At 38.5% G+C, this 18,288-nt stretch overlaps 1 protein-coding gene across 2 annotated transcripts in view; it reads right to left on the reverse strand.

Moving 5' to 3' along the window:
- The window catches only part of Slc9c1 (solute carrier family 9 member C1), a 75,280-nt gene that overhangs the window by 42,982 nt on the left and 14,010 nt on the right, over positions 1 to 18,288 (reverse strand). For both annotated transcript variants that reach the window (XM_028785241.1, XM_028785242.1), the window contains 7 exons: positions 16,042 to 16,141; positions 14,375 to 14,518; positions 13,177 to 13,351; positions 12,296 to 12,377; positions 10,647 to 10,813; positions 8,613 to 8,738; positions 1,739 to 1,836 (listed from right to left, as the gene is read on the reverse strand). In XM_028785241.1, coding sequence (XP_028641074.1) covers positions 1,739 to 1,836; positions 8,613 to 8,738; positions 10,647 to 10,813; positions 12,296 to 12,377; positions 13,177 to 13,351; positions 14,375 to 14,518; positions 16,042 to 16,141 — 892 coding nt within the window. The remainder of the gene's footprint in view (positions 1 to 1,738; positions 1,837 to 8,612; positions 8,739 to 10,646; positions 10,814 to 12,295; positions 12,378 to 13,176; positions 13,352 to 14,374; positions 14,519 to 16,041; positions 16,142 to 18,288) is intronic.

Consider the following 18,288-nt stretch of genomic DNA (forward strand, 5'->3'; position numbering starts at 1 on the left):
AAATATTTGATATCGAGTTTTTCATTTTAGATGCCATAATCTGTTTCGGCAATGAAGAAATTATCTCAGCAACATGATTGTTGATAGGGGTGAAATAGCTATGGCAGGCTGAGATAAATCAGGAGTACATGAAGCATCTCACATGTTTCCCTTCAAAGCAAGTGGTTGGGTTTAAGTGACTATAAGAAGGTAAACACGTTAACTTGGAGAGGTCAATGTCACAAGGAGCTTCAAAGCATTTTGGTGGCACTTACTGGAAGCTGCTTGTAGATTTCTTTTAATTTTTGTGTTGGAGTAGCACTGATCTGTAAATGGTGACTTGGCCTTACTTAGCCAGCACTCTTGATTTTATGAAGAATTTATTTTACCCTCTCTTTGTGTCAATTCCTTCTCAGCCCTCTGGGCATCGGGTGCTTCATCCTTACTGCTTGATTTAAAGGTAAAAGATCAAGGTTCCCCTACCCTCTCTCTGATGCTTTATTTTTCTCACTCTTCCTCTCACCAGGCCAATGTAATGATGAAGGTTTTTAGGGTGACATTTATTCAGTCATTTCAAGGCTTCCACTGTGCTTTGTATATCTGTCTTCTCTACCGAGAGCTTTGGCATTGTATTGTTTCAAAAAGATATATTTGCCCAGCTCCTTCAATTCTCCAGAGGTCATCCACCCTTTTGAAAGGCATGGATTTAAAGAACAAATGGAGATTCTTCTGTCATACACAGATATATTTAATATACGTTAAGAAACCCAGATTTTAAATAACATATACCTTACCTTTCTACCTTGACACATAAAGTGTTATAATGATTCATACAGATATGGTTGAAAATTAAAACTCTTGTGCTCCTGGGAGAAGTCTGTGCTTGGACTACTGTGAGCATTTAAATCTATTGTGCATGTCTCATGCTATGGATAAGCCATGATTCTCTTCTGATATACAGCTTTTTCCTTTATTGTATAGGCTACCACATGTGACTGAACACAAGGTTGGTACCTCACATTTAGGATATATGGGCACCAAAGCCCAGGCTTCTTTGTGGGATGATGAGCCAAGTGTCTATGTCAAAGCAGGCTCTGGAAAAGGCCTTGGAATCATTTTAGCTGGATTTAAGTTTGTTCAGCATTCAGGGGAAGACATAGGTTTGGGAGGTATGTCTGGGCTTTGGGTAGACACTGTGTCAACTGCAGTACAGTTTAACTGCTCCCCTACTCTCAATTAGATAATACATTTCCCTACCCAGGGTAACCTGAGGGTGCTCTCCAACACACCAGCTTTCCTTAGATGAAGGATCTAAGGAAATCAGTACCAGCTCACAAAGACTATGCCAGGTATGCTCTGGGAAGATGCATCTGCAGAGACTAAGGGACACTTGGCCCCTATGCAAGTGTTCAGGGAGGCTAAAGAGAGAAACAGTTTGATTCATTTTAGCTCTGGACATGGGAAAGAAAAGAGAGAAAAGGATTATTTCTTTCAGGAGATGCTTGTCAAGTACACCAGCCAGAAAGACTTGAGTTTGGGACATGGAAAGGAGACTGAGTGTGGTGTGCAGAGCAGGGGCTGGTTTGTGCAAATGTGTGGTGTGCAGAGCAGGGGCTGGCTTGTGCAAATGTGTGGTGTGCAGAGCAGGAGCTGGTTTGTGCACATGATACCAGGTGAACGGGGGCCTACAACACAAAAGCATGAAAACTCCCATGCAGAGTGACTTAGGGCAGAAACCCTCTCCTGACAACATACTTACTCTCCTTTCTTCTCACCAAAGCTTCCGGCGGCGCCTACCAACACTTGCATTGCACTCTGGGATAGAATCTCATTCCTGTACTGTCGTTGGTAGCTCGCCTAAAAGAAGTGTTGATTAAAGTTAATATGTACAGTGGACACAATGACAACTTATTACCTCCTTCATAGAAAAAAATACATGAGAAAGAAGGCAAAATTCCTAAATGATGTAGGATACTTGCAGAAAAAAAAATCTTCCTACAGCGTTCTGGCCACCATGTCGCCTCAGCATAGATATAGGCTTTGGGGGGAAGAAGTCAATTGGAAACTCTGGAACTTCTAGTCTTTTATCAGCTTTCCAAGAAAGAGAATTATTTGAAAAATAACTTTGGGGTTTTTGCAAGCTATGTCCCCACTGTGAAACTTACTTATTAAGGGTATTTAAAAATCCGAAGGATTAAAATGATCTTGACCCATTCTAATTCCTTGTTCCCAAATATTTCACAGTCCAACTCTGCTGTCTCCTGTCTATTAGATAAAACAACCACCCTTTCTCTGTTTATTGACAATCTACTGAGCTTTGGAGACTATGTTTGAGGTTATGGGAACTACCACTGGGTGCTGTACCTAATAAAAGCGACCCATTCACAGCTAAGAATCACTGGATAGGACACATTTCTAAACTTGGATATGGAGTGCAATGGAAGGTTTCTGGATCTGTAGCAGGTGTTTTGTATACAACTATCGATGAAAATCACAGTGATTTTATTCTTGGAGGATCCTATACTAGAAAGAGAAATCCACTAACTGGAAGGATGAGGGATTACAAAGCTACTGTTGGGGCTGAGGATGAAGTTCCGAGGTTGAGGACTTGCCTAGCATACCAGGAGCCTCGGCTGAATCCTCAGCACTACTGAAGATGTCTCTATAGCAACAGGAATTCAATAGAGCAGCAGTCTTTTCCTTAAACAGCATTAACGTACATGAAAAGTATATAATTAAAATAATATTCTCATTATCCTTAAAGTTAAAAATAGTAATTTGTGGGGAAAAAGAACTGAGAAAGTAAAAAATAATATGGATACCATTAAACCTGAGAAATGTTAATGGCAAAGTGGTTAGAGACTAGAAAGATGTAAATTTTTAAATGATTATTTTCACTAAACAGAGAAAAAAAAGGAAACAGTTGATTATAGAAAGCAACTCTTATTGAATTAATTAGACTATAAATGTTTTACTTCATGAGGAATCTAGTCCACTCTGTGTTTGACAGATGCAAAGGGCAGCACTTTCAAGATAATGTTAGAAGCCTAGACTTTTCTGAATTTGGAGCATTGGTTCTTATCAGTACACAGTACAACACCGTTCTGTGTGACTCTTTTGCTACACCATACTTCCTTTTCTAATGTACAACAGTAGAGGAGATATCCTTTCAATTAACCAGAAGTAGTTGAGATCCGAATGACAAAGTTTTGAGATTGAAAGAGGCCAGTTACCACCATCAGCCTAAGAAAAGAGAGCACAGAAAGAAAATTGGCCACATTACAGGAAACATGTAAAGATGGCTAAGGTGAAGATTGACTCCAAGCGTGTGGAATGACCTGAGCAGAGCGAGCAACCTGCTGGGAAAAAGAACATTTCTTTTTGAACAAAAACGCAGCACAGAAGCACAGTATCAAAAACCAGGGGCGTAATAACGGTAATCAAACAATTGAGGAGAGAATCCAAAAAGATACAGGGGCAATGGATTGTAAAAATAATTCAGGGACAGACAAATAGAACTGCAGAGGTCATGGAGTCATCTTGAGTCTCTACTTTTTCACATAGGGAGAGGAAAGAGTAAACAGATACAATTCTGAGTTACACACAGCAGTAATAGAAGCAAGACCCTTAGGAGAGTTGTCTGCATTTGTTTTACCAGCTCTGGAATGGTGTGTTTTCCTGAAATATTGAAAATTACAGAAAAAACCCCAAAATTTTTTGGACTGCTGAGCTAAATTAATCTTCATGATCTCATCTTTTGAACAGGGCTTCATATACTAGTTTTCATCTTTAAAAGTGAAATCAGAGAAAAAATGAGAAAAACAAATATATTAAAAACTAATCTATGGTAAATGATTTAAATTAGAAATAGGTAGCTAAATAATTATTGATATTCACAGTTTTTATGATAAAGTTTGATATGGTTTTGTTTGTTTTGAGACAGGGTCTCACTATGTAAACCAGACTGACCTGGAACCCAGGGAGATTAGCTTGCTTCTGCTTCCACAGTGCTGGACAAAAGGCATGTGCTATCATGCCCAGATAATTATACTGTTTAAAGTTAGCTTAAGTGGCATAATTAACAACAGCAACAACAACAACAAAAACAACCAGTGTGTATTTCTGTACAAAAGAAGGAAAGACATCAGGGAGGGGAATGCAGGGAAATAAAAACAGAAACAGCAAGAGCTATCCTAGCTAAGAACAGACTTAAGATGCTCAAATAGCCTGACTGCTTTTTCTTATAAAACATAGACACTGTTCAGATAGGTTTAAATGAACAAATATTGAGTATCATCTCTCCACCTCATGTTATGCCATTCAGTATTAGATATACAGTATTAGACGTATTGACAAATCACAATGTTTTGATATGACTACTTTCCTAGATTTACCTGCGAAGGAAAATGAACTCTTATTTAAAAGTAAAATGTATTCTATTTTTCTTCCTAGGGAGAGCCTTCCCTCTTTCCTGGATAATTATGGATGGATGAGGTTGAGTGAGAGGTTGACGAATGAGCAGGAAGATCAAATGGGGAGATAGAGGGTGAGGTAGGAAAGGGAGGTACTAGAGAGACAGAGAGCTAAAACTAAGGGTCATTTGAGAGATTGTAAGGAAACCTAATACAGTAGAAGGTTATATACACACATAAAAGCATCTAAATGGGATCACCAAGAAACACTGGAGAGAAAGCACCAACTAGAAATCTTTTTCTTCCAAAGAAAACCTCCAGTGCTTGGAATATGTTACATCTAATGTTGAGTTGCTGGCCAAATGGTGGAACATGGAAATCTGCCAATAACCCACCCTATTGCCAATGCTATTGGTTGCTCTCCACACACTTATAGCTGAAGACATTTACATAACTCATTGAGCACAGGGAAGTAGAGAGAATTCCTATCTAGAGCCTTCACCTCTACCGAATAGTGTTCACAGTTTTACAAGGTACTCTGCATACTAGAGAGAAGAAAGCTAACCAGCAACCCAGATGCAAACCATGTGATCTATGATGGTGACCTGATCGCAAAAGAGGCTGCTACAACAAGAACACAAAGCTTGTGTGAGTAACCAACCACTACCTTGTTGGATTTAAGGCTCCCTCCATTTGATGGATTACATCCTTAACACTGCTTGGTTGACCAAAAATCTGAGACTAGGTAGGCCGTTAACCTAAGGGAAAACCAAATACTACTGTTCTGCTAAAGCAGTGGTTCTCAACTTTCCTAATGCTGCAACCCTTTAAAACTGTTCCTCATGTTGTGGTGACCCCCAACCATAAAATTATTTTTGTTGCTACTTCATAACTGTAAATTGGCTACTGTTATGAATCGTAATGTAAATATCTGATATGTGATCCCTGTGAAAGGGTTGATGCTCAAAGGGTTGTGACCCATAGGTTGAGAACCACTGTGCTAAAGGAAATTATACACAAAGTAACTCCTGATGTCATTCTGCTGTACTCAGATCAGTGTCTCGCTTCAGGCATCATCAGAGAAGCTTCCGTCTGAAGTAGACACAAACAAAGGCCAAGACCCTCAGCAGGATAGCATTCACAGTGAGAGACCTTGGAATATTCATTCCTAAACAGAATGTGTCCATCAAATCTCCATCCTCAAGGCCAAGGGAACTCTGTAGAAGAAAAGGAGAGCTTGTAAGAGCCAACAGGGATGGAACACACCAAGGAAAGAAGGGCTTCTAAACATTGCAGGACTGATGTACTTATGAAGTCCCAGAGATTGTGGCAGCATGCACGGGACCTGTGAAGGTCTGAGCCAGATCAAGTCTCAGCACTGAGACAGAATGTAGACATGGGCTCCTATCCCTAATCCAGAAATTATTCCCAGTTGATAGCCTCTTGAAAAGAAGAAATTAGTTTTCTCTAGCAAAGCCTCACTGGGTATACAAACCACACTTAAGGGCAGGCCTCACGCCCAGCACTAGATGGCCATCACAAAGCAAACTCAGTGGTATTTTGGGAGAATTTTTGTCTCATAATGCTTTTATATATATACGCTTTTTGTTTGTTTGTTTTTACCTTACGGGTCTTTTATTTATATATTATGTTTACCAATTTTGTGTTTTTGTGGAGTTTCTTTGTGTGTGAATGTGCCTCTGCTTCTATATGTGTTTCTTGGGCTTTTCTTTGGCTCTTTTATTCTGTTTGTTTTGCCCTATTCTGTATTATTATTATTATTACTAATCTGCCTGTTTTTAAATGAGATATAGAAAGGACAGGTATGGATTTGTGAGAAGATAGAGAGGATGTGTGAGGAATTGGGGGAGGGGAAATTATAATAAGAATATACTATATAAAAAATCTACCTTCAGAAAAAAAATCTTTTAAAGTGAAATTTAATAACAAAATGTATAAAAGATATGGCAGGTACCTGTGAGACAGAAGAGCAATGGCAGAAATTGTGTAGTAAGCACACTTGGAGAAGCTGAGACCTGTGGCAAAGTTGAGTGAACAATGGACAGGCTAAAGCGTGTCTGCATCCGTGTGTCCAGGCAAGAGCATCAAGGAGCCATGCAGCAGAAAGGAGGGGAGTGCAGAGGTATGGACTTTCAGGAGATAGACTGTCTGAGGATACCGCTTATTTAAGAGGGAAGTGGATGGCTGTACTTCAGGGGATGGGGAAGGCTGAGCTGTGCATTTGGAAAAACAATAGGAAAAGAGTCTGCTGTCCCGATTGCAAGAGAGCGCCTAGTGCATTCAGATAGATTTACACTATACAGCTGTACAAGTGACTGATGTGTCCACAGTGTTTTCAAACTCTGGCTTAAAGATTTTTCTATTACACTAGAATGTTTCAATCTGGGGACTTTTGCAGAAAAACTAGAAAAGTGGTTTTAATTTCCTGAGCCCTGTAACAATATGTGGCAGGCAGTTCCCTTTTTTTTTTCAGAGTTAGAGACTAATTTCAAACTTCTCTTTCTGATTGATTCTCTAATCAAAGGAAACGGTAAGTCATCACAGCTAAAAAAAAGGCAATCAGGGCTGGCCTGATTATCCAGGGTTAGGCCAAGACCAGCCCTATTTGATTTCTTTCGAAATCCCCTTCTATTTGAAATTGTGGTCTGCTTGCTGCCTCTCCTATTCCAGTTTCCTTCTGGCCCACATTTTTTGCCCTCGCTTCTGCTGGCATATATTTTAGAAGGGGCATTTTCTTGTCTTTGCTTTAGAAGCTGCTTATAGAGAGTTTCAGGGAGAAACCCTGGTGACATCTTTTCTACATTATCCTTGGGGACCATGGCTCCCTGGAGCATCAGCTTTCAGAAAGCTAATGAAAGAAGAGCTGAAAAAACCCCAACAAAACAACACCAAAAACAACAAAAACTTTCCCACTACTCACCTAACTGTGAGAGAGGACAGTCTTGCCCTGCAGATGGTAACACTTAATCTAGTGTGACAAGTGTGCAGTCTGCAGGTGGGATTCAGTGTCTGGTAGCCATGTTATTCATCCACTATGGACATGACACTGATGCTTCAAAGTGCTTAGGTTGGAGTAAGTGGGGACTTACGAGAGAACATGTCTAACTTGATTATTGCAGAAGGGAGAAAACTCAGAGCTTACAGACTGCCCATTTCCCAAGTAGGGCGAGGAGACAGAAGGGTTAGAATCCTAAACGGCTGCAACAGTTGAAAACCACGGGTCTCCCTGCACGTAAGGAGAATAAACATGGATGCTGGGAAAGTGCGAGTCGAGTGTGTGCTCAAGATCCTAACCTGGAGAGAAAGCTGAAACTAGGCTAAGAGCAACTGCCTAGAGTCTTGTTTGTGGCTTCACTACAGAGCTTCTCTAATCCTTAACTGACATTTGAATGAAGACACCATCGCCTCTAGCTGCATTTATTAGAGAATTTGGTGGAAAATGCCTGGATTAGAATTGGAGACGCTAGTATTATGGAACCAGCTATTATTAAACACAGCTCAAGGCTGCCATTTGCATCTGTGAAATTTTCAAACTAAACACCTTTATATATATAATTAATATATAAGATATAAGATGTATGATGTATGATATATGATATAACTTTATCATGTATTGTGTATTGTATATTATGTGTCTAATATATAATATATAGTATATATAATATATAAATATATAGTATTTATAAAAACATATATAGCATATATAGTATATATTATTATATATTCTTCCCAATATTTTTTATGTTATATATAGGGAATATAACATAGTCCCTATATATAACATATATATATATATATACATATACATATGTGTGTGTATATATATATACATATATATATATATATATAGTCTATAACACAGACTATATTGGAAATAATACATATTTTATAGATAATGCATATATTGAGATTTCCTTCCATCTTTTCCTCTTCCTCCTTCATTCCTTCTTTCCTCCATACATCCCTCCTTTCTTCTTTTTTCCTTTTTCTTCCATTTTCCTTACTCCTTTAGACTCTTTCACTCTACCACTCTTTTTCTGAATTCCCCCCAAATGCTGGCATTTTGTACTAGCCTTTGTGCTAGCATGCCTCTGTTGAGTTGTGCAGATGGAGGCAATCAAGATATATCAAGGGAGGGAAAGCTGTTCAGGACAGTTTTGGATCCCCAGCATTTTTAGAGGAGTGTAGTGGAGAACTAACTATCTGTGCTGACAGGAGACGCCTGTTGGTCAGCTCCATGGCTTCGATGTTGAGGGTCTCATCTATTTCCTTGTTGCAATCTGGACATTTCACCTTCTGATGCTCCGTTATTTCTTCTTGGCTCAACTAATAAAGCCAATGAAAAGAAGCACAAATGTAATGCACGATTATTAACATATTGTTTAGCAAAACAGTCTATTATGTCACATTAATTAATTTTGGAAAATTACAGAGTCTCGTAGATATATAAAGATATTCAATTGCTCCTCATTTGCTCAAGTGTCCTTACTCTCTGCTCAGTTCTACAGGAGATGAAATGATTGACATGTATTAGGGAAAGATTTATACCTTTCTCTCTCTATGGAATTATGGAATGCTTGTAAAAGCTAAAACATATACAGTCACACTGGTTCTGTGTGGTCCCCCAACAGCCTCAGCAACACTTGCTGGAAATGTGCACATTGGCATCACTCACTGTGCCAGAACTGGGATTGGTGGGTAGCAATCACTGTGTCTGCTGCCCTTAGAGCTTGGTAACTACTCGTTTAAATGAATCATTCAAAAGCAGAAAAACAAAACCAAAGTAAACATGTATTAAAGAGATGCAAATGTGGAAAATTTGCCAGTGAGAAAAGCTGAAACTTAGAGAAAAATCATTTGCTCACAATGACAGGTAGACCTAGGGATACAGATACAGACCTATAATTCCACTCACAAGGGAGACTGAGGCATGGGGATTACAGCCACCTTCTCTGACTTAGCTATGCTTAGTGCAAGGCTTCCACTACTGTCCACTGCTTTTAAAAAAGTGATTAATTAAGAGCTAGAATATAAGCTAGGTCTTCTGAGTGTGAGGCCTGGGTCTTGTCTATAACACAGTAATCACACCAGGGCTTCACCACAAAGGGGACAATGCTGATACCTGATCATTTGCTTCTGAAACTAGTCAAGCGTGGCCTGGGACCTTCCTTATGACCAGATGGGGAGTGGGGTGAAAATGCCTGGTGCCACAATGGGCATCAGACTCCCCGGAGGGGAGGGAGGTTCAGGGAGCTTAATCACTGGTGTTCCAGGCGATCCTGATGCAGACAGGTCAGTAAAATGCCCTAATCAGAGATGCAGTAAAACTGAAGAAACCTTTGGAATGAACTCAGTATTTGTCTAAGCAGACATAACAGCTGGATTCCTGGACAGGACTCAGTTCTGAGGCCCGAGCTATATCTTCAAGCACAGATAATGGACATGAAATGAACGTGGAATCTTACTTCCTAGAGACCAAACCTCTGCACTCCTCAAAACAGGCCCTTCACATGTAACCCAGACAAAGACGACAATGAAAAGCTACACTTCACAGGACATGGGAAGAGAAGAATGACCGTGGGAAGATCCAGGAATAATTGACTTTTTCTCTTATGGCAGCCGTGACTCAGTGCTGTGGTGAGTACCATTGTATTTTTTTGAGTCAGCTTCTCTTGTAGCCCAGGCTGATGTCTTGAGTGCTTTAAAACGGCTAAGTCTGATCTAAAAGATTCTTAAGTATTGCTGAGATAGAAAGTGCTATTTCAAACACAGATAAAGTTTTGGTGCTGACATGGGCCACTATTTTATATAAAATGCAACTAACCATATGCTAGGTTGTAGCCAGTGCTTAGCACACAAATAGCCAGAATAAATTGTGAATAAATTATGATTGTAAGACTATTCTCACTCCTGATCTTGTGTCAGAGGATGCGGTCTGAGGCTCATGCTCTTCTGGTTTTACAATATCTTGAAAAGGCAATGCCAGCATGTTGCTCTCTTCTTTTAATTTACATGTATGTCTTATGAATTCAGATCGGTTGAGATTTCTACTTTGTCATGGCAATAACCACAGTATTAATATATTCTCATTATTATTACAGAAAATAAGGAGTTGCCAATACACCTCTCTATGTAAAAATTATAAATGTTTTCAATTGGAATTAACACGATTTAATCCACACTGAATGGCATTCATATTTACTCTAGTGGAATAGAAAACTATCGTATGCTTACTGCGTATGGATTTTGAAGTATTATTGCATTGTCAACCATGTTCCAGTCAGCATTAGCAAGATCTTTGTCAAATTTGAGTGCCATGGCCGTCGATTTGGTTAGCTCCTGAAAGTGTTGGAATGTATAATAAATCGATTTATATTTTGTTGACATGACATCACGAAGACCTTAGGGCAAAGAGCACATTGCACAAACAGCAGAAAGACATCATTTTTGTATGAGTTATAAAATATCCTTTTGTTCTTTATTTACCAACACTAATCAATTTTGGTTCATGTATGTGTGCATGTGCATGTGTGTGTATGGTGTGTGTGCATGTCTGCAGGTACACTTCTCTTGTGTGGCAGCATGTGGAGACCACACGTTGACATTGATATGCCTTTTTCAATCATTTCCTCTTCTGAGTTTTTGAGGCAGGGTCTCTGACCTGGAGCTGGCTTTGTGGGCTACGGTGGCTGATGAGGGAGCAGGATCCTGGGATCTGCTTGTATGTGTCTCTCTGAGCTAGGGATATAGGTGTATGCCACCACATCTGGCTCTTTCTTTTCTCTTTTTTGGCTTCTAGTGATCCAGATTCACGCCTTTATGCTTGTGCAGCACATATTTCATCCACTGACCCATCTCCCAGCCCTAATACTAAGTATGTTTAGATTTAAACATTAAAGATTCTACATACACTCTTTACTGGCAAGAATGCTAGCAGTTCAAGGTTTTTGTACTTGCAGGCTCCTTTTAAGATCCAACCGTAAGAGCAATAGTGAATATTTGTTGAACGCTTACTACATGCTAGGGAAAGATGACTCAGCATTTTGTATTCACTAGTCTCTATCCATCGATTTTATTTATTTATCTATATTTATTTATTTTCAGGGTGAGTCTTTTCTCCCAGTTTTCTAGGTGAGGAAACAGCACTGTTTGTGCCTTGATGTTTTTCCTCTTTGGAGTTTATGCTACTGTGACCTTCAGCTTATAAAATGTCTAATCTTCATCTTCCACATAAGGGAGCACCACTTCATATTATTAGAACTTATGCTACTGGCTCTCTCATTTCTCAGACATTTGCACTGAAGTTCTTGAAACACAATGTCCATAGTCGTATGGGCAAATAAGCAAGTCAGACGAATTACCTGCCCTATTCCCTGAGGGTCACACCCTTCTGGTGTTTTCTGTCCTTGAACACACAGTCTCTAGTTTCTTCAGGAAAGCAGCACCTCTCATTGTCTCTATTTTATTTTGCACATAGCTTACATATTTTAGTGTATCTGTGAATCTCATAAATTTATTTGATTTATTCACAGCTTGTTTTTCTTTATTCCGGTGTGAACTCTGCCAGCTAAGAAATCTTACGCATCTTCATAATGTAACACTTCTCACAACAGTGTCTACTATCTAGAGCATTCTTACTAAAAAAGTTTTCTGAATAATTGGATGAGCTTATACTACCCTTTAACTATACTAGGATAACATAAAAATCTTTTAAAATAAGTCTATTAGCCTGAATGATTTATGCATTTTATACACTGATTCCATTTCCTCTTCAATTAGAAAACACAGTGACACTTGTATTTAGGTGGACCTTTTCTTATCAGCGCTTTTTGAAGTATTTGGAATATTTTTTTTCTCTCCCCATAGTAAACAGTAGGGCTTACCTAGTTTAGTAACTGCCATTGGCAAAATAAATCTATTGACAATCAGGGTAATTACACATACTGACACTCCATGAAATAATATCTAGAATTGAAAAAAAAATATTAAGTAAGTGTTCAGGGTAATTTATTACAATGTATTCTGTACTATAAATTGAACTAGGTTGTTACATGCTAACAAATGTTTGTAGCAAGTAGGGAAATTGGGTATCAAGCATGAAAGAAGTGGTATGGTGACTCACTATATTCTTGCACATCTGCATCTTCAGCCATGTTTTAAGAAAAAAAAGTAGTTTTAGGACAGTGTCTTCCCTCTTGGGGTCTGCAAAGCTCTTTGTAATTATCTTGCCTTAACACGCAATAAAGGGAGAAACATTCTAGCATGCTCTGTTAGGACATTACTTAGACATCCTTACCTGGCAAATGTTTTTGCTTTCTAGAATTATTAAGGTAAGCATTTGGAGCAGTACAAGGAAATAGAGCCAATTATCACCTAACTATCTCCTCGAATGAACGGATTCTAAAACAAATAAGTAAAAACAATTGAGTGTATGTCTTGCAACAGCTGCTGTTTAAAATGACTTATTGTTTTTAATTCATCATCATCTGAAATCCATTAGACCTGTGAAGGAGGCTGAGTGTCTCTAGCTGGTAAGGGAATGAAAGTTATTTGATCTTTCTCTCCAGTCTTACAGACTCCAGTCCTTGTCTCTTGGCTATCCCTATAGGGGAATTCACAACTCTTTCCAAATGATCAGACCACACACTGAGAACCCCTCTCCCCTCTCCCCCTGCAGGGGGCGTGGGGGAAGCTTGCTTTACAAAATCAATGCTGAACAGCACTCCCATCAAATACCCAAATAAGAAAACATAGCTTTCCTTACTTGAGATCTTTCCCTCTCGGAACCAAGAGAAACGTCCGAGTAGGCGAGTAGGAGGGCCATATTTATGTTTGGTGTTCCCTTCATTTCACTCCAGACCATGATGAATGCCCAGCGCCAGCTGAACCCATGACCAAGTCGAGACAAAATGGGGCTCATTAGCAGAAAGACCAAAAGTCTGAGAAACAAAAAGAGTTTTTAAGTTATTTTTGTTCTAGACATATCTGTTTTATTCTACTGTATTCCCAGTGAGCCAACTTTTACACACTGTTGTTGTGGCTCCAAAGGAAGGTGTATGTCTTAGAGGCACACACAGAAAGAATGCCTGGCTCTTGTTATGTCTTTGCACTGCTGAGTGCTAAGGTAATTTCACATCATGTGTGGATGGTGCTTCTATAAGTAGAAGATGAAAGTTAGACCATTGGTAAGCTCAAGGCCACAATAAGAAGTGGTAAGCAGAAAATCAGGGGGTGATGTCCTCCCTTTCTTTGCTTTGTAGATTTTCATCTTGCTCATTTTGTCTGTATTGTTCAGTTCTCTTTCATGCCCTGTGTCATTCCTGTTCACTGATTTTGTATGATCAGCTGGGATAAATATGTGCGAGTAGTTGGTTGATATCAACCACTTGATTCCCCTAGATGGAAGTAGAATTTTAACTATTTGAGTGACAGATGAGGCTCCAGCTATGGCCTCTTTTCTTAGTCTGTGTCTCCTTTTGATGCAGATTCTTCTGTCTTTTAAGCCTGGAATAAGCAGACTGCAAAAATTATTGGGGGGATTTACAAGGAGGGTTTAACTCTAATTTCTTAAAGAGCTGTTTCCATTTCAAGTTTTGAATTCAAAGAAATGATAACATAATATTGAGCAAAAATTGCAAGATACAATTTCTCCTCTTAGGTAAAGTTTCTGTCCTTGTACAAAGATAGAAATTACTGAGTGAAATATGCCAAATATTAATAGTAGCTGCCTCTTAGTAGTCTTAGTAGATTGCGAACATTTTATATTCAGAATTTTACAAAGTGTTTACATTTTCTCAAATTCATTTAAAGTCTGATACAACTCCTGGGCATTACTTTGCCAATGACCACTTGAGAAGTTTAGGTCAGCTAACTGTTCAGGCTGAGGTATAAAATCATTTCTTTATTTTATAAAACTTTCTTCAGATAATTTCCTATACACACATCTCACATGGCATTCTTACCTTAAGACAATCAGTGTGAAGTAGATGTTTAATGAATAATATACATCAGAAAATGATATATATAAATATGTGTGTGCAGGGATTAGAAGTCCAGTGAAAGTGAACACCATAAGAAAACCAATAAAGGACAGGCAGTTACAGAACCTGCATTTTTGAGAAGAATAAAATAGAGTTGTAGTTAACTTACAAGTTTATGTATTGCCTACATGAAATATTATGCAGTAATCAATGAAATAAACATGAAGGAGGAATATATCAACATTCAATATATGATAAAGCAAATGGTAAAGAAAAGAACAGTAATGCAGGTAAACATGGGCTTCAAAAGCAATTTAAATTAATTGGTGTAAGTTAGTAACTTTCTTTTTTCCATTTAGTCTGAAAGAAATATTTAGGTTGCAGTTATATACAATATGACATAACAGAGTAGTTGAACACCCAGACACCATGGTTCATGTAACTTGAAAACACTGATAATAAAAATTATTCATCAATAGATTATATATAATTTATTAATCAAATTCAATAAATGTTATATATAATTTATTAATACAATTTAATAATTTTAAATATAAATTATTAATAAAATTTAATAAATTTTATATAGTTTATTAATAAAAATAATAAAAGTCCTAAAATCACTAATAATAAAATGTTAACTGACAGAATGTGGTGGTGATAGAAGGTGGTGAATGGTAGAAATTAGTACAGAGGCGCCAGGGGACAAAAATCGCAAGTTTGCAATGAAAATGCCTAAGTTCCTAGGTAAAGGAGATAAAAAGCCTTACAATAGTTAGAGTGGCCTAGATAAGGAGGAATCAAGTCTATAACAAGATGAGTGTGACAGTTATGGGTAATAGCATCAATGATTTGGCTGAGGAGTTACAGAGTTGTGAGAAATAGGGGACCAGAGAGAATCAGAAAAAAGATGGAAGCTGGGCAATGGTGGCACACACCTTTAATCCCAGCACTTGGGAGGCAGAGGCAGGCAAATTTCTAAATTCGAGGCCAGCTTGGTCTACACAGTTCCAGGACAGCCAGGGCTACACAGAGAAACCCTGTCTCGAAAAGCCAAAACCAAAACAAAACAAAGAAAAAAAGAAAAGAAAAAAGATGGAAACTAGAGATGCCTTCTCTGTCAGAACAGTAGAGTGAATCTTTTCTAGGTTCTTGTAGTAAGCAGTAGGACTTACCACTATCATCTTAGATTTCTGCTACCTTTAAGAATAGGGCATGATGAATGTTATATTTTAAATAGATTCCTGGAATTGAGATTATACAATAGTTATTTATATGTCTGTGGAATAAGTGGCTCAGGTAAGATGGTAAGCAGTACATAGGAGAGGAGAAGGATTGGAAATTGAAAGCCAGAGGACTTTATGTTTATCAACAACACTAGGAATAATGGTAATTTGGCTGGAGTCATAAAGATATAGCAACCAAAATCTTCACTAAAAGGGATATGAGTTAAGGGAAAAATATACCCACTATAAACTCAAGATCCGGTGACCTGCTTTGTCTAAAATTATGCATCAATGAATGTTACAGAAAAATTAGTGGGATATTTTATATACCAGTGATTTACTCACACCGTGCTGATACAGTTACTGTTGTTATTTCAAAGCTTTCAGTGTATAAAACAAAGTCAAAACAGGGGAGCCACTCACTCGAGGAGAAATGCTTCAACTCCTGGTTTAAAACTTGTAGAGTTTAGAAAAAGTCCTATGGTGGCCAGAGTAAATATTCCAGACATTCCAACTAGTTCACCTAATTTTAGAATGAACAACAACAAAAGGATCAGTTTCAATGCTAACATGATCTCTACTGGGTGTGAAAATATCAGGTATTGTGGCTTTACAGAGAAGTTACCCGACTTGGTTTCATCTAGAAAACATTACAAGTTACTACTGCTGCTCATAGTTTCTCCTCCTCACATACATACCCTATTGCGTAGTGAAATATGTGATGTATGTCCTTATACTACTTTGGCTTCATATCATCAGCAGTTCAAAAATCTCTTCATTAATCCCAGTGAGGCTAAGAATCCTCGACATACTTACTCATTCACAGGAATGCAAGATAAGTGAATCAAAAGTTAAAAGGATGACCTGTTGAATTCTGTAAGGACCAACCCTCTTCATATACCTTCTGTTTGGAAGATAGTACAAGAGGTATATTTTGTGGTATAACTAAGAATTGTGGATAACAAAGCCCCCATTATGGCTCTCCTCTTATGTCAGGAGCCATAATAGGACAATCTAATAATTAGCAGTTGATCATCTTGAAATGCTTGCCTCGGATTATTATCTGAGACAAGTGTGCCACATCAGCAAGGCTATGCTGGACATATTTTAGGAAAGATCCTGCTATTAATATGCTTTTCCTATTATTATTATTATTATTATTATTATTAAACACACATAACAATCACTAAGCAATAACACTCCCCTTTGGAGCAGATCTCTGCAGACCCACGAAGATGTACTATCTTGTAGTGATGCTATATAGACAAATAGACGACTTCTTAAGTCTTAATGATGATCCTATAAGAATTCCTAATATTATATCAATGATTATTTAGCTCTTTTTATAGTGGGACTGGTATTATGTCCCTTTCTGATAGTCAAAACTGCTATGAGAACTCTGCCAGTCTCCGAAGTGTCATCAGTTAGTGCTGTCTAACAGCACTTAGATAGTAACCAGACTCTCTCCTGCTCAGAGCACATTCCAAAGTGGTTGTAAAACAATTAACCATAGGTCACTAAAAGGGAACTCACAATTTATTATAGGTGCTAGGACAGAAGAGAAAATATTGCCTGGGCTTATCTATACAAAACTTCACTAATTTCTTATAGTTTTAAACCTTCAGTGAACCTGTGGAGCTAGACAGGTGATGGATGTTTAGTCAGATAATTACTCCTAATGGATATGCATGTAAACATTCTCTGTTGTAAACTTCTATTTCAATTTATGATTTGAATGTTGGTGTGAACTTGTGATGAAATTTGTAACATGTGATCAGGTACTCTGAATGATGTATAAGACAAAGGGACGTTTGTTAGCAACTCACTTCCTCTCTTCACCTCCCTTTCTCTCTCCCACTCTTTCTGGCTCTTTCTCTCTCCCTCCCTCCCTCCCTCCCTCCCCCTCTCTCTCTCCTCTTGTCTCCTCTCCTTCTTCTTTCTTCCCTGCTTAGAATCTCTCCACTTAGAATTTTTCCTTTGTTAGAAATTTTTCCCTTTCCTCACTTAGGACCTTTCCACTTTTCCCCTTAGATAGCTTTCATAGGAAACTTTTTATACTTACCAATAAACTATAATAACTTCTCTAAGTGTCTTTTCTTCCTTGTGGCCTCAAACTAACAGACCTAAGTTAGAGCCTGGCAGTGTCAGCAGAGACAGATCAAAGGCATTGCTTAATCCTCTGCTGTCCCTTGGGCTGAGGTGCTAGTGGCCAGAAACTGCAGTTTCTGGCCTCAGAGGATACCAGAGGGCAGGCCAGCTACAGTAGCCTAACCCTAGGTCTTACCCACTGCCGATGCTCTTCCCACCCACCTCGGCTGCCTCAAGAAGAACCGACGAGAGGAGAAGAAAGAAGATCACCTTCTCCTCCCACCAAGCCAGGGACAGCTCCCGGCACTCTTACTTTATTTTTGGATGCATTTAGTATAGAAGCACTGAACAGTATAGAAAACTGTCAGTGTGTTTTTATAAGTAGGTAATACTTCTGTAAAAACTTTAATTATATGGTACAACACAAAGAGAAGATTCATAATCCCACTCCTAAGACTGCAGATATAACTATAAAGAATTTGTTTAGGGGAACTAGGTGTAATGGTGCATATATACAATCCAAGCCCTTAGAGGCAGAGAGGCAGAGAGAGGCAGAGAGAGGCAGAGAGAGGCAGAGAGAGG

This window comes from Grammomys surdaster, unplaced genomic scaffold, assembly GCF_004785775.1.
Source record: "Grammomys surdaster isolate TR1022 unplaced genomic scaffold, NIH_TR_1.0 125167, whole genome shotgun sequence".
Lineage (NCBI taxonomy): Eukaryota > Metazoa > Chordata > Mammalia > Rodentia > Muridae > Grammomys > Grammomys surdaster.